Here is a 24,005-nt window from a genome sequence, read left to right as displayed (position 1 = left end):
CGGGGCACGAACCCGTGTCCCCTGCATCGGCAGGTGGACTCTCAACCGCTGCGCCTCCAGGGAAGCCCCCAGATTGTCTATTTTGAGTCAGTTTTGGTAAATTATATGGGGTAGATTAAAGAAGGGTACAAATTATTTGCATTTATCTCATGGAGACGTAGATTGTATATCCCCTCCCCTTAAATCTGGACTGACCCTGTACTCACTTAGACCATTATAATGTGATGGAAATTACTCCACACAAGTTCTGAGGCTAAGTTTGAAGAAGTCTTGTAGCTTTTACTTTCCTTTCTCGGGAGTCCTGAGGCATCAGGCTTGTCTTCACAGCTGATGGGACCACATAGCCCACGTTAGAGGCACTGGAACTTCATGCAGAGGGAGAGAGTGTCTCAGTGTCCCAGATGAGCCTCCAGAGGACCCCAGCCCCAGCTACTGTCTGACTGCAGCCATGTGAGAGACCCTCCATGGAAACCACCCACTAAGTTCAACCAACTCTTAGAATTGTGAAAAATCATCAAATAGCTACAGTTTTAAGTCACTAAGTTTGGGGATGATTTGTTACACAGAAATAGATCATGAAATTTAGTGTTTTTCAATGAATTTCATCTAAAATATCAAATCTACTGGCATAAAATTCTTTATAATATCTTCTTAGTATCTTTTTAATGCCTGTAGGATCTTTAGGAATATTATCTTTTACATTCCAGGTGTTAATAATTTGTAATTTAGATTTTTTTCTGCTTTAGCAATCTTGTAGGTGATTTATTTAAAAAGTGAAAGAAAGAAAACCTTCTAGTTTTGTTAATTTTCTTTATTATACATTTATTTTCAATTGTATTAATTTTCTCTTTTACCTTTATTATTTCCTTTCCTCTATTTTTCAAGTTAAATTTACTTTTCCTAGATGCTTAAGATAAAAGTTTAGGTCTCAGGCTTCCCTGGTGGCGCAGTGGTTGAGGGTCCGCCTGCCGATGCAGGGGACATGGGTTCGTGCCCCGGTCCAGGAGGATCCCACATGCCGTGGAGCGGCTGGGCCCGTGAGCCGTGGCCACTGAGCCTGCGCGTCCGGAGCCTGTGCTCCGCAACGGGAGATGCCACAGCAGTGAGAGGCCCGCGTACCGCAAAAAAAAAAAGTTTAGGTCTCTGATTTTTATATATTTTTCCTTTCATAATATAAGCATTTAAATCTATAAATTTCCCTCTGGAGATTCCTTGGGTTGCATATCACATGTACTGAAAATCTATTTTAACATTCCCGTAGTTTTCTAATTTCTCATCGGATTTATTCTTTGATAAGCCATGGATTATCTAGAAGTGTATTACTTCATTTCCCAAAACCGGCTACTATCTCAGCTAAATATTCCTGATTACAGAATACAGAAAACTCAAGATAAAACAGAGAATGAAGCAAAGAAACCTACCAGACCCACATGTAACCAAAATTCAGGAATAAAAATAAAAACAATTATTGAAAACCTCTTGTTGGGGCTCAGGGAAGGCTGTTCCCAAATATGCCACAATGGCATATTGATTATTTTGAACTAGTTACTTAAGAAATGGCCAATGCAAGAGGGACACTCTGACCCTCCTTCTGTCTCCCTGAAAGCAGGAAATAATCTCTCATGTGAAAGACGCACTCCCTGCATCTGAAGGTATGACACACTTATCACCATTCAGACCAAGAAACCTATATAAACAAACCTTGTTGCATCTTTAATTTGTTGATACTACCTCAAGCCCAAACTTTGGTTAGATTCTTCACTATTAGAGCACCCAAAACCTAAGTGTCCTTGTCCTGTCAATTACTCACAAACTTATTGTTTCTTTGTCTAAAAAGCATAAAAGCTACCTGCTTTGGCCACTTCTTAGGTCCTATTTCTAGAGACCTCCATGCACGTGAATTAAAATTTGTTTCTTTTTCTCTTGCTAATCTGTCTTGCATCAATTTTATTAATAGTCTAGCCACAGGAACTCAGGAAGGATAGAGAGGGAAATTCTCACCCTCCCGCTGCCCACCCTCCCCACCAGACACTCCCTTTCTTTCTCTCTCTCTCTCTCTCTCTTTTCGTTTTTGCCTACGTTTTTCCTTGAAGCTCTATCAGGCAGATGCTTCTCACTCCACGTTTATTTGAGCAAAACTTTGTAAAGAAATGTGGGTTAAAGATGTGTTCACATGAAAGGGAGGCCATAAGGCTTCAATATAAAAGGGACCAGGAAAGAATGAAGATAGGATACTGCTTTCAATATTCCAGATTTCCAGGTCAAGGGGCAGGGGCTGAGGAAGCCATCAGGGAGGAGATTTTCTGCAGGAGCAAACCAGATCTTGAGAAAGTACTCTCTTTGTGGATTAAAAGCCCAACAGGAAACACTTTCATGCTGCAAAGTAGCTAAGCCAGAAGGTTCTTTCTCTTATGAGTGTCATTATCTTCACTTCAGTTTAGGAGTCCTGCAAAAGACAGAAGATAGCGTTGTTTTTACTACAAGCTAATTCTACAAGCAGCTTCTTTCCCCCTCTCCCAGGGTCTCATGTTAAAGCAGTATTGCAAGAAGGGGGAAAAAAATTCCTAGATCTCCCTGAGCCAAAGCTACTTTAGAGAACTGGCCTTTTGTTAAGTGGCCAGAAGAAGTTTAGAATTCAAAGTCTTTTCCATTATGTCTGTCTTGTCTTCTCTACAACCAGTTCTAGGAGACCAAATCTATCTCTAAAAGAGGATTAAAGGGCATTACCTGTTGGCTGAAGTCCAGAGTGTCCTGGGAAAGAGAAGAGAAGATATATATTTAAAGGATATGGAAGGAATTCTGTCCCCAGCCCCAGGCCCCCACCTGATATATCTCTACCCCACAACATATATCCCCTAATGCCAGGGTAGACAGGAGAGCAGACACGAGGAGCATGTGATCCATGAAGTTTCTGTCACACAAATCCAGTGTAATTTCATCAGCCTTTGTGTCTCTTCCCGCATTTGCCCCAGGATCTCCACCCAAAATCTCCATGCATGTTAACTCTTCTTTTATCTCTACAGGCCATCACCTCTTATTTTTCAACCACAAGTAACCATGAACTGTTGATTTCTGGATTTCCGGAAATTTGAGGTCAATAAAGGGGAAATAAAAGTTTTACACAGGGTCACCGATATACAGCGAACAAACTTGAGCAAAACCATCTTTCTTCCTCCAAAAAAGTCTGTGGGGCATCTCAGCTGCCAACAGGTTCCTTACCTTTCTGATTTCTGAAGTAGATGAACAGCCCCACCCCAAGGAAGAGCAGACCCAGAACAAAGGCCCCGATTCCACTCAGCATCTTGCTCTGAGCAGATTCAGACTGTGCCCCTGAGAAAAGAAGCTAGTTTTAGTTATTCTTATCCCAAATCCAACTTCTCTAATTGAGATTCTGAGATTGAGATCTTTGAGAATGGGGAAAGAAGGATGCCCTGGAAGAACTAGATTGACTGGTCATTTCTGGAAAAGAGGTTAAAAATACAGAGTAGCTACAAGGTTAAGACACTGAACCCATTTAAATATCACAGCCCTGATGTAAGGCCATGACTACAACATCTGATGGGTGAGGACCCTGGGGCTGAATGAGGTTAAGGAGCTTGTCTAGGGTGACAGAGCTAATAAAAGGCAGAACTGAGGTTGGACTCCCCTCATGTCAGGAAGGTTCCTATATTGTAGAGGATGTGCCCCTTCTCAGATCACAGTGAACATCTCAGAGAAACAGTGTCAGAAGTACAAGCCCAGCCTGAGGCAGAAGACTGGTGCCCAGGGCCATGTAGTGACCATGACCTGAGATTTCATGGAGGCTCAAAACAAGGACACCTCTTTTCTGCATGTCAGGCAGAATTGCCTCCCAGGGGGTGTAGGTACTTGTAGAAGATATCATAGGATATCTGTAAACTATCAGAGGATTTCTATCACAGGATATTATAAGGTTCCTGTGATATCCTCAATAATAACCTCAGCTGAAGGAGAGGAGAACACAGAGCAAATGAACACATGCTGTGGGAGAGGAGAAACCTGTCACTCAGGGGTAAGCAAGCCCCTCCTTGGTAGGTGAGGAACTTATGAGGCCAGAAAGCTTCTCACTCCATTCCACTGTGACAGGGCTGGTCCGGCTGGGGTGCTCCACGTGGCAGGTGTAGACCTCTCCACTCTGAGGGACTGTTTCAAGCATCACCATGGTCTGGAAGGTCCAGTCTCCATTAGCGATCAGGCCTGTGGAGACCACCCCTGCCTCCTCTTCCTGGCCGTTCCGGAACCACCTGACTTCAATGTGGCCTGGATAGAAACCATTCACAGAGCAGACCAGGAGGTTGTGGTGCTGCAGGGGCTGTGTCTTTGCAGGATACACAGTCACTGTAGGTGCCACTAGGAGAGAAAAAGGTAGAGGGGATAAGTGAGGGAGACAGAGTAAGTCTCATTGGTTGGCTGCCTTTCTGCCCCCAGTCTCCAGTCTCCGGCAGGCCTCCCTGAAAGCTGGCTATGTAGCCCAACAGAAATTAGTGCCATAAGACTTGACTTTAATGCTTACAGTATGGGCCCATTAGATCTGACAGATGTTCAGGAAATTTGTTTTCTATTGTTTTGTTTTTCATAGCATGAAAGAGTTATTCATTGTTGAATTGATGTGTTTACAAATCTTTGCACAGTATATAGTGTATTATTAATAGCATGATTTCTGGAGCCAGGGTGCCTGAGTTCAAATCCAGGCTCTGCCTCCTACTGATTGATCCTAGGTGAGTTTTAAAATTCCTCTGTGCCTCAGGTTGCTCACCTGTAAAGGGGGATAATAATACTAACTTACCTCTTAGGGTTATGTGAGGATTAATGTACCTGAAGTATGTGAAACGATGGCTGGAACTTAGTCTTTAATATATGTTAGTTATTTACTATCTTCATTTACTTGGAGAGAAAATATGACTCAAAGCAGTGTGGATAAATTAGAGGACAGCTTGGGGTAGATGGGGAGACAGAAGATAAAATCCTGGGAATGCTACACTCACACCTTAGAACACCACAGAAAGGGTTCTACCCTGGGAAGCAGGAATAGACAAAGGTGACTCTTGAACTCTGAGTTGAGTTCCAAGGAAAGCATGATTCCTGAAAGGGAGAGAAAGGACCAAGTAAAGTCACTCATTAAAAAAAAAACAAACAAAACCAAAACAAAAGCTTATTATTACACTCAGCTGATCAATTCTTCTGCTTTGCAAAACAAGCAGATCTATTACTGGAATTGTATCATTTTACAATTGTTTTTCTTTTTAAGCTGGCATTTCAGTTCAGGGCAGGGTCTGAGACTCATTAATATGTGTGCTTAGTTCCTGAGACAACCCTTGACACCACCAGTCACAATAAACACAATTATTATTTGCAAAAGAGAAACCTGGGGGGAAAAACATTTTTACAATAATGCAAAGTGGTAGATTTAAGATTGATGGTAAATCATCACTAACAATTTTGCAGTATATTTCATTAAATAAAAATGTTTAAATTCCTAACTTGGAATATAATGAACAGAATCAAAACATAAACCACAGACTGGAGAAAAAGCAAAATCAAATGTCAGCAACTTGTTATTCTTAATGCATAGAGAACTCATAAAATCACCGAGAAAACCGCCAGGACCCGGAGATAGTCAACAATAGATAATTCTTAGAGCCATAACAAAGGTCAGCCAATAAATATGTGAAAAATGTTCAAGAACCTTAGAAATCAAAGAAATTTTAAATAAAAACAAAAAGATATAAATTTTCAACTGTTTGGTAATGTTGAAAAAAGATCTAATAAAGGGGAATGTAAAGTAAAATGAGGTAAATTGTTACAAGTATAAAAAGGATAATATGTAACTACTCAAATACTACTAGCGTTATAAAAAATAGTAACATCAGGATATTAAGTAACAAAATTATAATTCAAAAAGTTGATTTCACAATCATTTCAACTATGTAAAATATATATACTAAGGAGGAAAAAAGCAAGAAATTCAGACCTGAAATAAGCTTCAGAGAGATCAGAGGTGCCACAGAGGCTCCCCTGCCCGCACCTGTCAAAAAGTAGTCTGACACCTTTTTCTCAGTGAAGTGCTCCTACACACACACAGACACGGCACACTTATTTCCGGGGTGTCAGGAGTAAGAGGGTGTGTGCCCAGAGCACACTGTGACTCTTCTCCTCACAGGCTCCCAATCCTTTCACTTTCCTCACCTTTCCTTCCCCAAACCTTCCCCCAACCATAGACACCTTGAAGTCCCTCCCTCATCTCTAACCGCCCACCCCAGTCGGGGTTTCCTCCCCTCCCCCTCCCCTCCCCCACAGGGACCACCAAGGACGCCCGGAGCCTCCCTCCTGCACCCGTCCCGCCACACCTCCCCTCCCTCCCGGGCCTCCCCACACCACACACGCTCTCTCCCCTCTCACAGTCACTGACAAAATCACACACGGTCTCCAAACAGGCTCTCACAGGAACCCGCCTAACTTGTACTTGCTCACAGCCCTACACACCCCCCGCCCCCCGAACGCAGTCTCCTCTGTCCCCGTCTCCGTGTCTCTCTGTCTCTGTCTCAAACACACACTCACACGCACTGCGCCCCCGCCCGCTGGCCGCCCAGCCCCGCGCTCACCTCGCCGCTGCACCGTGAAGCTCTCCGCAGCCCCGTAGTTGTGTCTGCACACCGTGTCCACCTCGGCCCGTCTCCGCTCCAGGAGGTCCTTCTGGCTGTTCCAGTACTCGGCGGCCGGCCGGCCCAGCTCGGTCACCGCCCGGTACTCGCCCACGTCGCTGTCGTAGCGCACGTGCTCCTCCCGGTTATAGATGTCTCTAACCAAGAGCCGCACCCGCTCTGTCCCATTAGAGAAATGACACTCGCCCTTAAACTGATACATGAAAAGTGCTGTGGGGACAGGAAAGATCTGATTACCTGGGCGGGCTCCTGGGAAGAGACTGAAGGCAATAACCACAAATGCAGGGCACCCAGACGGAGGACGGGACACTGACACTCCCTTATTGGCCCCACTGGCACCCCCAACTACCCCACGGGTTCATCTTTGATCTGCAGGGTCAAGAGAGACCATGGTGGGTGGAGGAGACCCCTCTGATCCTAAGGCATTTGGGATGCAGTCAGCTCTGTACTTGGCTGGAGACCTCCAAACCGGAGCCGGACGGGGATTTGCCCCATCACCACCTCCTCCTGAATGCCTCCACCAGAAAAACACTCTCTGCTTCCTCCTCTCATCCCATGACCCTTTAGCTGTTGCTGAAACACTTCCTTACCTAGTGCTGACCTTGTGCCAAGCCTGTGCTGCTGCCCCTGGGATTCCACAGAAGGAAAAACAAACATCTCCCCTACCTTCTAGGAGCATAAAATTTAATGCAAGTGATGGACAAAACCCAACCACACAAGAATTAATTATACAGGAGCCAGAAATGTCACAAGAAAAGCGTGGAGATCTAGAACAGAGAATAATTTATGTTAGGGTGTCAGAGAAGTAGTCTCTAAAGACTGATATTTAAGATGTGACATGAAAGGTTAAGTTGATGTGAGCTGAAAGGGAGAGTGGGTGTAGGGGGGTGTATGTGAGGGAAAGAGGAGGCATATTTCAGGTAAGGGTAATATCGTGTGCAGAAGCTTGAAAGACATGATGAACTTCTGCAAGAAATCAGAAAAAAAAACAGTTCACTGAGCACAGAGAGTGAGGAAGGAGGAGAGTAAAAGACTAGACTGGAGAAATGGTATGGGGTACTTAGAAGCCTTGGAGACAATGTTAGGATTTTGACTTCATACTAAATGTAATGGGAAACCCTAACCCTAACCTGGGTTAGGTAGAGATACGTGAAGCTACTGAAGCGTTACAAGGAGGGTCATTTATGTTTACTTTTAGGAAATAATTGTAGGTACCACATAGAGATTGGATTTTAGGAGTTCACAAGTGGAGACAGGGAGACCATTTAGGAACATGGTAGAATTCTCCAGTGAAGGTGTGCTTGTGGCTTCATTTAGTGTGGTACTGACAAAGACAGTAGTAAAAATAGAGTGAACAGACTTGGGGTAGATTGTTGTATGACTTGTTAATGAATTAAATGGTGGGGTTTGGTGGATAGAAGGTCAACCTTATCCCTCAGGACTCTGTCTTCACATATCTCCACAAATAAAAATCAAAGTTCTCACCATGACCATCAGGGCCTAATATGATCTGGTTCCTGATTTCCTTTCCAACCTCATCTTATTTCACTCCCCAACTTGCTTGCTCTGCTTCAGTCACTCTAGCCTTCTTTCTGTCCCTTAAACAGCAAACATCTTCCCACAGTTTGGCCTTTCCCTTGGTCCCTCTCCCTGGAGCATCTGTCCCTTAGATCCCTCACATGTCTGGCTTCTTCTCATCATTTATGTCTCAGTTGAATGTCACCTTTCCAGGGAGAGCTCCCTAGACACTTGAATTGAAGGCAGGTGAATCCAATACTCTCTGTCCCATAACCTTGAACTATTCTTTTCAGAGGACTTGCTGCTCTCTGAAATGTTTTTTTTGGTTTTGTTGGTTGTCATTGTTGTTGTTAAATGTTTATTGGATTGTTGTCTTTCTTGTCATTAAGTAAGTTCCAAGATAATTGGGGATTTTTCTATCTTATTCAAATAGGATTGTCTGAGCCCAGAATAGAGCCCAGCATATAATAATAGTTGCTCAGAAAAATATTTGTAGTCTAAATTAATAAACCCAGGGTTCTAGGAAATGATTTTTGTGGGCATCCCAGAAAGCAAGAAAGGGTTCAGCTCCAACACTCTTTTATTCTGATGACACATTATATCCCTTCTACTTCTCATGAAAAACCCAAATTTCCTCTTTCTTCTTCTACTAGTTGGAAGGAACATTCACAGGTAGAAAATGGTAATTTTAAGGGAAGGGGAAGAGTTCATTATGTTCGAAATCATCCAGTGAACCTGTTATAATGCTGAGGGTTTGTGCATACTTCGGGGGTTATCAGATCTGGTGATGACATAGCTGGGGAAAATAGGGAGGAACTAAAATTTGAGGTAACCAAACATAACTGATTAAGGAAAACAGAGGGCATGATGCATGATCTTATGAAATTTGGGTCCAAGACTCCAAGAGACCAATGAGTTCCCTTGACTTGCTTACCAGCTTTCAGCCCAATGGGATGGAAACAACTTTCACACTGTTTGTACCCTAATGAGGTACATGGTTTCCCATGTAAAACTGCAGATATTTGACTATCTGTGAACTACAAAATCAGAATTTCATATAATTTATTCTATGCCTCGGCCAGAGAAGGGGGAGATAGGAGGGAAACTGATAGTATAGAAAGGCTTAGGCTTCCCTGGTGGTGCAGTGGTTAAGAATCCGCCTGCCAATGCAGGGGACACGGGTTCGAGCCCTGGTCCTGGAGGATTCCACATGCTGCAGAGCAATTAAGCCCATGCACCACAACTACTGAGCCTGCACTCTAGAGCCCGTGATCCACAACTACTGAAGCCCTCATGCCTAGAGCCCATGCTCCGCAACAAGAGAAGCCTCCGCAATGAGAAGCCCATGCACCGCAACGAAGGGTAGCCCCCGCTTGCCACAACTAGAGAAAAACCCGCGCACAGCAACAAAGACCCAACTCGGCCATAAATAAATAAATAAATAAATTTTTTTAAAAAAAAAAAAAAAAAAGAAAGGCTCAAAATAGATTCATAATGGTCACTAACCTGTGTTGGGTGTTCAGAAGATGGCTTACATTTTTTAAGGCATCAAAGAACACCCCATAGGTGCTCTTTATCTACAGGGTCATTCCAAGTACTAAGAATCCCTGCTTCAGCTCCAGGGTGCCTTACCCAGGAGCAATAGAGAGAAAACTAACCCCAACTTCTGTCAAAGAACTCCTAGTACAGGGATTCAAACCTTATAAACATTGGAGTTCAGGGAAAATGGAAAGAAGATAATAGGGGAGTCCCTTGATACATCCTCATATATTAGGGAGAGGTAGCAGCATCACAGATCCTGTTGAGGACATAACACAGGACCTTCTAGGAGAGATCTTCCTAATTATTTAGATTCTCCATAAAATCTTCAGAGAAACTTTCCCTTTTTCTTGTACATTCAACATAATAAAGAGATCTGTTAATGGAGAATTATTTTAACATCATTTTTTCTAAATCTTTTCAAACACCTGAAGGGATGGGATGCAAGGCTGGGGAAGGTTCATTGCAGGACACTTGAGAAGAAATAGACTATAGATATGGAGGCTACGTATGCCACACTCATTGAGAGGGCAAGTATCCAGGCACCTTTTGTGGTAGATAGATTGGAGATCCATGTGATAAAGATAGGTGGTCACTAAAAACAAAGTCACTGCACCACCAGGGAAGCCCGAAAAGTCACAACTTTTAAAGAAGGCTGGTCTGGACCCAGAGATAAAGCTAACTCCCTTCCTTCCCCCACCCCACAATAGCTCACCCCCCAAAGTGTTCACTTACATGGGGTCTCCCTGGCCCAAGCGAGGGGCGGGCTCAGCACCATCAGTATCACTGTCAGAGCTGCCATCCAGGAGCCTCCGGAGAAATACAGGGACACCATGCTGGAGAACAGGAGAGGACAGGGTGTGAGGGGAGCAGGCAAGCCTCGCTGAATTGGGAACTGCGACTCTCCTCCACCCAAGTGATACCAACCAAGGAATTCAGTATTTGCTCCTGGATTGGGTTAGCTCAGTGTTGGAGAACCAATCAGCATCACAGACGAGAAACATCATCAGTTACTGGTCAGAGATTCAGTGTGAAGGTGCTCTTCTGAAACTTAGAATTTCCTCCATTAAAAGGATTGTTTTAATTTAGTGCTTTAAATGTTTGATCCAGTTGTATCTGACACATTTTATTTGGGCTTCTCTTGAGAGCCAGCTCCCTGCTGGTCAATGATGTGTCACATGTTTGAGCCTAAAGATCATTCATTTCTCTTACTCGAAGACATAGATATTTTGACAAATATATGTGTGAGTGTGTTTAGGAGTTGAGCAGGTAGAGAGAAAGTGATTGCAATTTAGGAGACCTTTAATTTGGTCCTTCTTGTACTTGTAGATTTGGCGAAATTATTTAACCTCTGCAACTGAAATGAAGGCACTGTGATCTTTCAGGTATAACAATACTGAAAAATGCTGTGATTCTCTGGATGCTTTAAGGAACACCATCCCCTGGTAACTGATGATGTGACAGAATTATAGCTGTTGTTTGGAGTATAATCTGTACTTCCTGACAGGCAGGGGTGTCTCTGATAAACTAAAGGAAATGGAAATTTAGTGAATTACTTAACAGAGTGAAAAAACTTTACAGGTTTGTCTCCTGATGCTGTCTAAGTTTAGTGGCACCTCCAGAATATTCATACAGAAAGGGGCTTAGAGGAGGCAATCTGCATGGAATGGAAGATCTTGAAGGCATCTTTGTAACATTTAACTTAACAGTGTGATAAAGCCAGCTGTACTGATTAGAGTTTGCAAGTGACTGAAAGATCGATAAAAAGTCAGTCAGCCTTTGACACAACACCTCCTCTTTAGAATAATTAATATTTTATGTAAAATACGTTCAATTCCTTATTCTTGGCTCCCATTAGGATTTTCTTACTTTCTTGGGAACATGTCCTCTTATAATTCACCTTCTCTTGCTTTATCCCCAGAAGATATTATAAGAAGATGTTGCTAATGAATACATTATGGAGTGTTCATAAATAGAACCCTATGAAAAAACTACGAATTATACCCTTTGATGTAGTCATATAATCTTAAAAATGTAATTCTACTTTTAGATTATTATTACACATTATATTAACATAAATATAATATTTCAGATTTAGAATGGACTTTAAATGCAACTATTTATTTAAAATTATGCATTAATTCACACCTCTGCCCAAGCCATTCTTTATGTGCCTTAATATTTCTAGTGACCATACTCATCATGCTGCTTTAAAATGATTAAAATTTATTGAGTAAATTTTGAGAGCTTTACTTAGTACCCAGAATTATACAAAGACTTTTTACATGTCTTTTTAAAATGTAATTCTCACGTCATCTCAGTGATTCAAGTACCCTTTTTAATCCTGCAAATGGAGAAAATAAAATAGTGGAAGGAGGTTAGATAATCTTTGCAAGGATACAAGACTAGTAAATGGTACACTCCAGATTGAGCCAAGTTACATGTGATTGCAAACCCTGCAAACTCAGCCATCACATCATACCACCTCAGATTTAATTTCTAAAGAAAATAATGTCCCTTACATTTAAACTATTTTTATCACTTTAATTCACGGATATGTGTATCAATAAAACTACTCCTTTTAATGACTGACAGCATCATGTAAATTGAAGTAGCTACAGTATAGCAATTGTAATTCTTTAAAATTTCCCTTCATCAACATTGTAACCCTCCTCTGGAAATGACAGTGTTTGCATTTGTCTTATGTAATAATGCCCGTTGCTCCCCACAAGTCTCCTGCTTATTGAGGTTGCAGAGGCCTCCAAATTCCTAAATCTAATCCATGGTCCCCAATCATTATTTTAGATTTCTTGGCATAATGTAGTGTTAATCTGAACATTTTGGAGTAGAATAGAAATAGTATCTTGCTTACCATGGAATAATATATTTCTATTAATGTGGAAAATTCAAAATTCTTGGAGAGGTTGGGTAGAAGTCACTATTGTCCCTGGATTCCAGAACAATCTATGTCCCTAAGACTCCAGTGATAGTTCAGTACTATTGGATATTGTGCAGTTGCAACCATGAGAATCTCATGCTTAATTTGACCAAGAGAAAATCATAATTTACACAGAATTAACTAGTTGTGACATGTGAAAATCTGAGAAAGTCAAACTAAGGTTCCCCTTAGATTATAGGATAAAAAGAATGGCAAAGAAAAGTAATTCTATATCAAGAACATACTGAAATAGAATTAAAGAGAACAGTATCAAAACTTGTTCATATAAGTTTGATGTGCAATTTACTAATTGTATAATATATATACTGAAACATAGTTAAAGAGAGCACTACCAAAACTTCTTCATATAAATTTCACGTACAATATACAAATCTTACAGATTTATTTTAAAAGAGAATGAACCAATGACCTAAATTCTGTACGTTGTATACAGTTATGAATAATAAAAATGTGCTGCTCTAAATATTATATATTTCAACTTTTCTGCAATATTAATTCAATAGAAGGACAGTTCACGTAAAACAATGCAGCAATTGTCACCGAACCATTGCTCCCACAGGTGATCTTGAGGCTGAGTTCCTTCACGGAAGGCAAGAGGAGAAGCAATCCTGCTCAGCTTCTACTCTGTAAGAGAAGTGTCAAATAAAGGCTTATTTCCTGAAGAAAAGGCAGTTATACTGGTTTCTGGAAGAGAGTGGTTATCAGTACAGAAGTTCTAGTCTTTGCTCTTGTTGTGTGAGACAACAGGTTTGTTTTTATGGAAAATAAATTGCAACACTCGTGCAAGCAAACAAGTGGCATCAGAAACACAGACTTGTTGAACAACAGGAGGACTGAAATTTGTATCATTACAGAATGCCTTGAGTACTACTAATCGTCACAGCCTAGGACTCACTTGTAGTAAGCCTGAAGGGTTGCAATACATTGGGGAAAATGGGGTCTTAGTTGTCAGCAAGCCAGTTGGCGTAGAATGAGTCTTGTCCAAATAGTCTCAGAATATTCTCTGTAGTTTTCGGAAGCTACCACCACTAAACTGGAATTTAGTGAGAAGCAGGTCAGTGATCTCTTCATTTAAGGAAAAAATATTATTAATAAGAAACGGTGAGAGTAACATCATCATCATCATGGTGGAGTGAGATGTTTCCTTTGTCTGTCCCCCTCATCTACAACCACTGAAACATCCACAACTCAACAAAGATGGCCCTGCCTGACACACCAGGATGCCGGAGAATTCCACACATCTATATATCTGCAGGTGGGTGGACTGGAACACACAAAGGAGGCAAAGCGGGAAAACAGTGAAGGTGGCGCCTGTGATCCAGCGCCCCCAGCCTAAGCAGCTGAGCTCACAGCCCTAGGGAACCCAGCAGCCACAGGGGAGGTGGAGCACAGGACTCTAGCCTCCTGGCCACAACAGTGCCCACAGCCACAGGGAACTAGGCAGCAGTAGTAGGGGGATTTACAACCCCATCCTTCCATCACAGAGGAACCCACAACTCCATCCCCCCGGCCTCTGCCCACAGTGGTGGTTCCAGTGTACCTGACAACTCAGGACAGAGTAGAAAAGCCCTTGACCCTGGCCCCCCTCCCCCCACCCTCTTCTTCCCCTCCCAACAGCAGCAGAGCCTGTGACTCAGGAGACCCCCATGCTCCATCCAGAAGTGCCCATCATCCCATTGCCCCAGGTGGCAATGCCAGTGACACTAGCAGCTGCAAGGTACCAATGACCCAGGAAGTACAAGCAGTAGCAACGAGGGTACTAGGTGGCCAACACCTCTGACAGAGGCAGTGAGAGGTGGAAATTGCCAACTCTCAAACATAATCAGAGGCAGCGCTAGTAGGAGAAACCAAAAACCTGTGCTGTAGCACCACCTACTGGAAACCACAGAAAGAACTCAGAATTAAAGTTTTAAAATTTTTTTAAAGCTTTACCTAAAGAAGAAAGGTGTTCACTACTTCAAATACACCAGCAGAGGAACAACTCTTCAACCACCATGAAGAACCATTGTTACATGGTACCACAAAGAGAAAATGACAAATGGCAATTCTCCAGAAACCAAACTTAAAGTCATGGACTATTGTGATCTGACAGAGATTTCAAAATAACGAGCTACTAGAAAATCCAGAAAGGCAGTTCAATGAGCTCAGGAATAAAATTAATGAACATAAGGAATATTTACAAAAGAGGTAGAAACTCTAAAAAGAAAAAAACAGAAATCCTAGAGCTGAAGAAATCAATAAATGAGATGAAGAATGCATTAAAAGCATTGGAAATAGAGGAGACCATATGGAAGAGAGACTTAATGAGTTTGAAGACAGAAATCTAGAAATGATACAAGCAGAAGAGAAAAGAGACTCAAGATCTAAAAATAAATGCAGAAATTCTATGAGAATTATTTGACTCTTTTACAAAGGGAAAATTAGGATAATGGGTATCACAAAAAATAAATAAAAAAAGAGGGAGAAGGGAGCAAAGAGTTTATTCAAAGAAATAATAGCTGAGAAATTCCTAAACCTGTGAAAGGAACTGGATATGCAAGTCCACAAAGCTAAGAACAAACCTAATTATCTCAATGCAAAAAGACCTCTGCAAGACACATTACATTAAGTCTCTCAAAAATTAATGACAAAGAAAGAATTTTAAAGGCAGCCAAGGAAAAAGGATGGTATACTCCAAAGGAACCCTCATTAGACTATCAGCAGGTTTCTCAGCAGAAACTCGACAGAAAGGTGAAATGACAAACTCAAACTTCTGAAAGGTAAAAACTGTCAGCCAAGAATACTCTATCCAGCAAAGTTATCATTCAGATATGAAGGAGAAGTAAAGGCTTTCCCAGACAAACAAAAGCTGCAGGAGGTCACCAACATAAACCTTACAAGAAAAGTTGAAAGTGCCCTTCTACCTGAGACATAAAGGCAAAAGCATACAAAACTTTAAGTAAGGTGATATACTGACAGACAGAATCAGAAAATTGCAACTCTATATCACAACAGATCTTAAAACACTTCATTATAGCATGAAGGGGAAAGGGAGGAAAAAAAGCAGTAAAAATAGCTATAGCTGCCTCAATTTGGTAACAAGCTCACAACATGGAAAGGGATAATTTTAGACAACAGAAACATAAGAGAACAAGAGGAGAAGGATGGAACCCATATGGGCAAATGGAGATACGATGCTATCAACAGAAAAAGGACTATTTTATCTGTAAGACATTCTATACAAACCTCAAGGTAACCAAAAGACATAAACCTAGAGCAGACACACGAAACAAAAAAGAGGAAACTGAGAAAAACATTATGCAAAACCACCAAACTAAAATGGCAGACAGAGACACAAAGAAAAGAAATAATGGAGATATAGAGCAACCAGAAAAGAGAAGACAAAATGTTAGTGCTAGGTTTTCATTTATCAATAATCACCCTAAATGTAAATGAATTGAATTCACCAATCAAAGGCACACAGTGGATGGATGGATTAACACACAAGACCCAACTATATGCTGCCTCTAAGGAGACTCTCCTCAGCTATAAAGACAAACAGGCTCAAAGTGAAGGGATGGAAGATGATACTCCAAGGAAATGGCAGTCAAAAGAAAATGGGTGGAGCCTCACTCATATCAGACAAAACAGACATCAAGCCAAAAAAGATAAAGAGACAAAGATGGACATTTTATAATGATAAGGGGAACAATTCATTAAGAAGACATAACTGTTATTAATATATGTGCACATAACACAGGAGCACCAAAATATATAAACCAAGTATTAATCTATCTAAAGGGAGAAATCAACACTCAACACAATAATGGTAGGGGACTTTAACACTGCACTTATATCAGTGGATAGACCATATAGACAGAAAATCAACAAAGAAACAGTGGCTTTAAATAAAACATTAGGCTAGATGGATTTTAAATATTTGTAAAGACATTCCATCCAAATGCAGCAGAATACACATTCTTCTCAAGTGCACATGGAACATTCTCAAGAATAAACCATATGTTGAGACACAAAACAAGTCTCAATAAATTTAAGAAGATTCAAATCATAGCAAGCATCTTTGCTGATCACAGTGGTATGAAAATAGAAATCAACTACAAGAAGAAAGCTGGAAAAATCACCAATACGCAGAGACTGAACAACATGCTACCAAATAACCGTTAGGTCAATGAAGAAATCAAAGAAGAAATTTTTAAAGTACCTAAAGATAAATGAAAATTAAAATATGAAATACCAAAACCTTTGGATGCAGCAAAAGAAATACTAAGAGGGACATTTATAGCAATACAGGCCTACCTCAAGAAGCAAGAAAAATCTCAAATAAACAATTTAACCTTACACCTAAAGGAACTAGAAAAAGAAGAATAAATGAATCCCAAAGACAGTAGGAAGCAAATATTAAAGATCTGAGTGGAAATAAATGAAATAGAGAGTAAAAAGGCAACAGAAAGGATCAATGAAACTAAGAGCTGATTCACTGAAAAGATAAACAAAATTGGCAAAACTTTTTCTTTTTTAATTCTCAAATCTTTAGCTAGACTGACTAAGAAAAAAAAAGAGAGAGAGAGAGAGAAAAGGATCTGATAAATAAAATCCAAAATGAAAGAGGAGAAATAACAACGGATAACACAGAAATACAAAGAACTATAATAGAATATCATGAACATTATACACCTACAAATTGGACAACCTAGAAGAATAAACATATTCCTAGAATCACCCAGCCTTCCAAGACTGACTCATGAAGAAACAGAAAATCTGATAGACCAACCACCAGCCCAGAGATTGAAAGAATAATCAAAAACCTCTCAAAAAACAAAAATCCAAGACCAGATGGCTTCACAGATGAAGTCTACCAAACATTCAATGATTTAATACGTACTGTTCTCAAATTATTCCAAAAAATTGAAGAGGAAAGAATGCTTCCTAACTCATTTTATGATTCAACATTGCCCTGATAGAAAAATGAGATACAACACACACAAAAAAAATTACAGGCCAATTTCTGTGATGAACATACATGTAAAAATCCTCCACAAAATATTAACAAACCAAATGCAACAATACATTAAAAGGACCATACACCATGATGTGGGATTTATTACAGGGATGAAAGGATGTTTCAACATCAGCAGATCAATCAACATGATACACCATATTAAAAACTGAAGGATAAAATTTACATGATTATTTAAATAAATGTATCAAAAGCAGTTAACAAGATTCAATACCTATTTATGATTAAAACTCTCAATAAAATGGATCTAGAAGTAACAGAGCTGAACATAATAAAGGCTAATTATGGCAAACCCACAGTTTACATCATACTCAACTGGGAAATTTCTAGTAATTTTATAGATATGTGCAACTATCGCCACAATCCAGTTTTAGAACATTTCTGTCACCCCAAAAAGTTTCCTGTTTACAGTTAATTCCCACCCCCACCCCAAGCCCTAGAGACCCACTGATTCGCTTTCAGTCTATAAATTTGCCTTTTCTAGATGTTTCATGTAAGTGGAATCATATGACAAGTAGTCTTTTGTGTCTGGCTTATTTCACTTAGTATATTTTTGAAGTTCATCCATTTTGCATCATGTATCATCAATTCCTTTAAATGTGTTTCACTTGTTCTTTTTTATTGCTAAATAGTTTTCCATTGTATAGATACAGTGCATTTTGTTTTTCCATTCACTGACTGATGGATACTAGGCTTGTTTCCAGTTTTGTGTTATAATAACTAATGTTGCTATGAACATCTGCACATGCATATTTGTGAAGTATCCATTTTGTTTAAAGGAATGAGTATGCGCTATACCTGACAAACAACTTGAAACTCTCTATACAAATCTAAACGTCAAATGTCCAGGGATCTAATTCTGGACTTTGTTTTACTGGTGTGTATAACAAATAATGAATGAATGCCAAAAAGTGCTTAATGAAATAGAGGTATAATAGGTTTTAGCATTTTAAAAAGTGAGTCATTCCTCATTATGTGTCTTTAAAAAAAATTTCCCTGGAAAATATACTTTCCCTCACAAAATTAAGAGTCAGTATACGCTCTAAAATCATGTAAATAATCCTCCTGCTTGCTTGCTTTTTGGGGGGAAGGAAGTGGCTTACGGCTGATATTTAAGTCTCAATGCTAAAAAAAAATCCTTGCAATGATGCTGTCCATTAAATATCTATCATCCTTCATAAGGAAATCACTAAAAACACAATCTAATACTTCCATACCCTAAAATCATCCTCCTTACCCATGGACCATTTCTTTCTCTCTAAAAAAGATGATTTTAAACCTTTTCTTCCCTTGTGTATCACGGGAGGCAGGCCCATGTCACAAAGGATGAATCAAGGTTTGTCTGAGCCTACCGTTGTAATCCATGGTCCTCCGAATGTGTGGGGAAGTCGGTCTATTGGGAAAACTCTGGAAGAAGTTTGGTTGCTCCTTATAAAACCACACGAGAAGAAACAGTTCTCTTTTCTTGCCTTTAAGATCATTGGTGATGCAACTGGCCTGATGAATTGACCAACTCTGGAGATTCCCTACCTTGGGTCTATCTGTTATGTGAGATAAATAACTTAAAGAAAAGTAAAGCCAGTTAGATTGGATTATCTGCTACTTGCTAGAAAGCATCTTCATAGATATATGCATACCGTATACTTTACTTCTACCTTATCATTTCCCACCACAGGTCTCAAATAAAATGAGACAACTTACTTTTTCATCCCAGAGAACAAAGTGACAGTGAAGGTGCAACCCTGGGATCAAATAGAACTTATCCCAACTGTATGCACATTGCAGACATGACTACTGGTTTATCAAACTCCTACAGGATGATAACCTGTTTCACACAAATAACACAGTATAATTAACATATGCAAAAATAAGCTTTTAATTTGCTTGAAAATAAAATAATAGTTATGTCTGACTGTGGAGAATTCAACTATTACTTTGAAATAAACTTCTGAATCTATTAACTACTGTCTAGATTTGATTTACATTTGAAACTGACTCTTCAGATGGAATACAATAGCAGAACCCACCGTCTTCTTAACCAGTTTAATTACCTTTCTCTGAGCCTATCCAACTCGCTTACATTATTAAAGTCTTTGGAATTTAGAATTATATACTTATTTACAATTATAGTTCCACAATCTTTTATGCAAGGGTCAAAAAAAGTTTGATTTACTTTTCTAGTTTGTTTCCCATCATATACTTTTTGTCAAGTTTGTTTTAATCATTCCAGTTTGTTTTTAGTTTTTATGTATCTCCTTGTTAAACTTTTGATTTAAATTTTTTATTACATAAAATATTTGAATGTCCCTCAAGTTAAAACTATTAAATATATTCCAAAAAGTCTGGCTTTCATATTTGTCCCCTTCAACCTATTCTCTCATCTGGCCCTAAAGGCAACATTTTTTTAAAAAATTCCTGCCATTGTTTATATTTACAAATGTAAGTAAGTGATAGATAGATAGATAGGGTATAGTGATATATTTCTATTCTCCTCTATCTTATTGTTTTTAAATGTTGTATACTATACAAATCTCCTATACCTACTGAAAGTGCATTTTGGGGATTATTCCATAACAGGGATTCTCATTTGTCTTCCAACTGCAGGATATTTCATTGTTTGAATGAACATCCCTGTATTCATAAATTTTCCTTTGTTTCTCAGAATTGTCTCTGATTTCTGCTGAGATAAGATCCATACAGGATTTTCCCTTGAAAGACAGTAAGTTTGTGACAGAAACTGGAGGGCCTCAGAAATGCATCTTATTGACATGAGTTGTGGCTCTGTCCTGATGGCCTTCCAAAACCTATTTATGGGGAAGAATGCATCCCAGCCAAAGAGTCAGCATGTCGCTGATGTTTATCTGAGTGACAGAAAAAGACAAATGTTGAAGCCCACCATTAGTCTAATTAAAGAGGTGATCAAGGTGTGAACTAACCCAGGATTAGATACTTTCTTTAAAAATCATGGAAAAAGAGAAAAAGAGCATGATTATAAATTTCGTAATTTTTAAATAATAACAGATTTTTATAAAGTGTGCTTATCTTTGAGATTACAAAGATGCAGGAAACCATCATGATAGGGTCAATTAAGGGCTTTCTCCTAGCTCAGGAAAACATGCCTAATGACAAAATGCAGAAAACTCGAGGAAAAAACAGGGAGAGAAACAAGGAAACCTCCAGTTCCACAAGTGACCAAAATTGAGGAATATAAATAATAACCATTAATAGTTTTGCGATGAAATCCTCCCTTTCTCTTTTCTTTCTTCTTCTTTCCTTGAAACTGTATGAAGCAGATGATTGTTACTCCATATTTATTTGAGAAAAACATTATATAATAATATGGACAGAAGATGACATCAGGTGCACAGGAGGCAGTAAAGATTGAAAACAGAGGGAACCAGGAAAGAATGAAGATAAGGTGTTGCAAACAATATGAGGAATGTCCAGGTCAAACGCGGGGGCTGAGGAAACCAGCAAGAAGGACGTTTTCTGCAGGGTCACTCAACCAGGAGCAAACCAGATCCTGATAAACACTCTCGTTTTGGAAGAATAAGAGCTAAGCAGGAGACCTGTTTAGGCCATGAAGAAGCCGGGACAGAAGGTTCTTCAGCGGAGGAGTCCTACAGGAGACAGAGGACAGTGTCATTTCCTGTCTTAACTTTACAAGCAGCTTTTTTCCCTCTCTCTGTCTCTCAGGCCTTCATGTTAAAGCACTGCAGTAAGAAGGGGAAAAATTCTTAAGTCTCCCTGAGCCAAAGCCACTTTTAGAGTTCAAGCCCTCTGTTTAGTGGAGAGAAGAAGCTTTAATGTAAACTGCTTGATCAGAAGTCAGATCCAAAGTCTTTCTCATTATTTCTGTCTCCTGTCTTGTCACTTCTACCATCTGTTATAGCGAGACTAAATATGATCCTAAAAGAGAGTTAAAGAGCATTACCTGTTGGCTGAAGTGCAGGATGTTCTGGAAAAGAGGAGGGAAGATATATACTTAAAAGATACGGAGGTAAATCTATCCCCAAACACAATGTCCCTGGGCCCAGACAACTCTCCTAAGACTTCTCTAACACCACAACCCACTTCACATGATGCCAGGTTAGAGAGAACAGACACTGAGAGGATGAAGCTTCTGTCACACAAATCCAGTGTAATTTCATCACCCCTGTGTCTCTTCCTGCATTTGCCCCAGGATCTCCACCCAAAATCTCCATGCATGTTAACCTTTTTCTTATCTCTGCAGGCCATCACCTTTTATGTTTCAACCACAGCTAACCATGGACTGTCAATTTCTGGATTTCCAGGAAATTTGAGGTCAACTAGGTAAAGAAAGATTTTATACAGGGTCATTGATATAGAGAGAACTAACCGGTCAAAGTCATATTTCTTCCCCAAAACATCTGTTGGGAGTCTCAGCTGCCAACAGGTTCCTTACCTTTCTGATTCCTGAAGTAGATGAACAGCCCCACCCCAAGGAAGAGCAGACCCAGAACAAAGGCCCCAGTTCCACTCAGCATCTTGCTCTGAGCACATTCAGACTGTGCCCCTGGGAAAAGAGGCTAGTTTTAGTGATTTTTATCCCAAATCCAACTTCTCTATTTCAGTCTCTAAGACTGAGAGCTTTGAGAATGGGGAAAGAAGGCTTCCCTGGAAGAAATAGAGTAATTGTCCATACCTAGGAAAACATCTTTAAATCACACTGAGTAGCTTCAAGGTTAAGGCACTGAATTCATTTAAATATTACAGCCCTGACATAAGGCCACAAGACTTCAGTATCTGATAGATGAGGACCCTGGGGCTGAATGAGGTTAAGGAGCTTGTCTAGGGTGGCAGAGCTAATAAAAGGCAAAAGTGAGGTTGGACTCCCCTCATGTCAGGAAGGTCCCTACATTGTAGAGGATGTGCCCCTTCTCAGATCACAGGGAACATCTCAGAGAAACAGTGTCAGAAGCACAAGCCCAGCCTTACATTGCCCAAGGGTCTGGTGCCTTGGGCAATGGGGTGACCATGAATTGTGATATCATGGAGGCTCAGAACAGGGACACTTCTTCTCTGCCTGCCAGGCAGAATTGTCTCACCAGTGGGTATAGGTATTTATAGAAACTATCAAAGGATATCTACAAACTATCAGAGGGTTTCTATCACAGGATATCACAGGGCTACTCCCAGTAACGTGCTGAAAAAGAGAAGAACATGAAGCAAATAAAAATATGGTTCAGGGAGAGGAGAAACCTGACAATCAGTGGTAATCAAAACCCCCTCCTTGGTGGCTGGGGAACTTATGAGGCCAGAAAGCTTCTCACTCCATTCCACTGTGACAGGGCTGGTCCGGCTGGGGTGCTCCACGTGGCAGGTGTAGACCTCTCCACTCTGAGGGACTATTTCAAGCATCACCATGGTCTGGAAGGTCCAGTCTCCATTAGCGATCAGGCCTGTGGAGACCACCCCTGCCTCCTCTTCCTGGCTGTTCCGGAACCACCTGACTTCAACATGGCCTGGATAGAAACCATTCACAGAGCAGACCAGGAGGTTGTGGTGCTGCAGGGGCTGTGTCTTTGCAGGATACACAGTCACTGTAGGCGCCACTAGGAGAGAAAAAGGTAGAGGGGATAAGTGAGGGAGAGAGTAAGTCTTGTTGGTTGGCTGCCTTTCTGCAACCACTCTCCAGTCCCAGACTGCAGCCTTGGGCAGGTCTCCCTCAAAGGTGGCCATGTGGCCCAACTTTAGGAGTTAGTACCATGATCCTGAACTTAACCCTTACCGCATGGACCCATTAGATTTTAGAGATGCTGAGGATACTTGTGTGTCTTTTTTTCCCATTGCATGAAGCAGTTTATTGTTGATGTGTTAACAACTCTTTGCAAGGCATTTAATTAAAAGTGTCATTTCTGAATCCATGTTGCCTGGGTTCAAATCCAGGCTCTGTCTCTTATGGATAGAACGCTGAATCAAATATCAACAGTGTTAATTTTGCTGCATAGAGAATCTATATCACTGAGAAAAACACCAGGACCCCAGAAATAATAGAGAATAAATAATAGAGCAGTAACAAGGGGCCAATAAATATGTGAGAGATATTCAAGAACTTTAGGAATCAAAGAAATATAAATATATATATAAATATATAAATATATAAATGTAATTTATAAATATAAATTTATAAATATATATATTTTATATTATTATATTTATATTAATATATATTAATATATTATATTATATATATTTATATTAATATATAAATTTATAAATATATATAAATATATAAATATAATTTAAATATAAATTTAAAATAAAAAAT

General features: G+C 40.1%; 2 protein-coding genes across 3 annotated transcripts in view; both read right to left on the bottom strand.

The window, feature by feature from the left end:
- Positions 1–2,107: 2,107 nt before the first annotated feature.
- On the bottom strand, positions 2,108–23,135 carry LOC132527440 (DLA class II histocompatibility antigen, DR-1 beta chain). Of its 2 annotated transcripts, XM_060163118.1 has the most exons (7): positions 23,008–23,135; positions 10,473–10,573; positions 6,621–6,890; positions 4,087–4,368; positions 3,220–3,330; positions 2,728–2,751; positions 2,108–2,446 (listed from the first exon to the last, which is right to left on the bottom strand). In XM_060163118.1, exons 1-7 carry the CDS (start codon positions 23,010–23,012, stop codon positions 2,433–2,435), a joined length of 807 nt encoding a protein of 268 aa, XP_060019101.1. In that variant the 5' UTR covers positions 23,013–23,135; the 3' UTR covers positions 2,108–2,432. The 2 variants fall into 2 exon arrangements, with proteins under 2 accessions (XP_060019101.1, XP_060019102.1); XM_060163119.1 differs by lacking the exon at positions 3,220–3,330.
- The window catches only part of LOC132527441 (DLA class II histocompatibility antigen, DR-1 beta chain-like), a 61,440-nt gene continuing 58,149 nt past the window's right edge, over positions 20,715–24,005 (bottom strand). The window contains exons 3-5 of the mRNA XM_060163120.1: positions 23,008–23,289; positions 21,648–21,671; positions 20,715–21,333 (exon numbers count right to left, since the gene is read on the bottom strand). Of these exons, the coding sequence (XP_060019103.1) occupies positions 21,320–21,333; positions 21,648–21,671; positions 23,008–23,289 (320 nt within the window). The 3' untranslated portion in view covers positions 20,715–21,319. The remainder of the gene's footprint in view (positions 21,334–21,647; positions 21,672–23,007; positions 23,290–24,005) is intronic.

Source organism: Lagenorhynchus albirostris, chromosome 10, assembly GCF_949774975.1.
Source record: "Lagenorhynchus albirostris chromosome 10, mLagAlb1.1, whole genome shotgun sequence".
In the NCBI taxonomy this organism is placed as follows: domain Eukaryota; kingdom Metazoa; phylum Chordata; class Mammalia; order Artiodactyla; family Delphinidae; genus Lagenorhynchus; species Lagenorhynchus albirostris.
Note: the sequence above shows the minus strand (reverse complement) of the source record. Positions and strands in the feature narration are given on the sequence as shown.

Excerpts from the sequence above, each read along its gene's own strand:
- LOC132527440 (XM_060163118.1), bottom strand. Across the intron at positions 6,891-10,472 it reads TTGGGCCAGGGAGACCCCAT|CACTTTTCATGTATCAGTTT; the intron begins GTAAGTGAACAC and ends CTGTCCCCACAG. Across the intron at positions 4,369-6,620 it reads CTTCACGGTGCAGCGGCGAG|TGGCACCTACAGTGACTGTG; the intron begins GTGAGCGCGGGG and ends TTTCTCTCCTAG.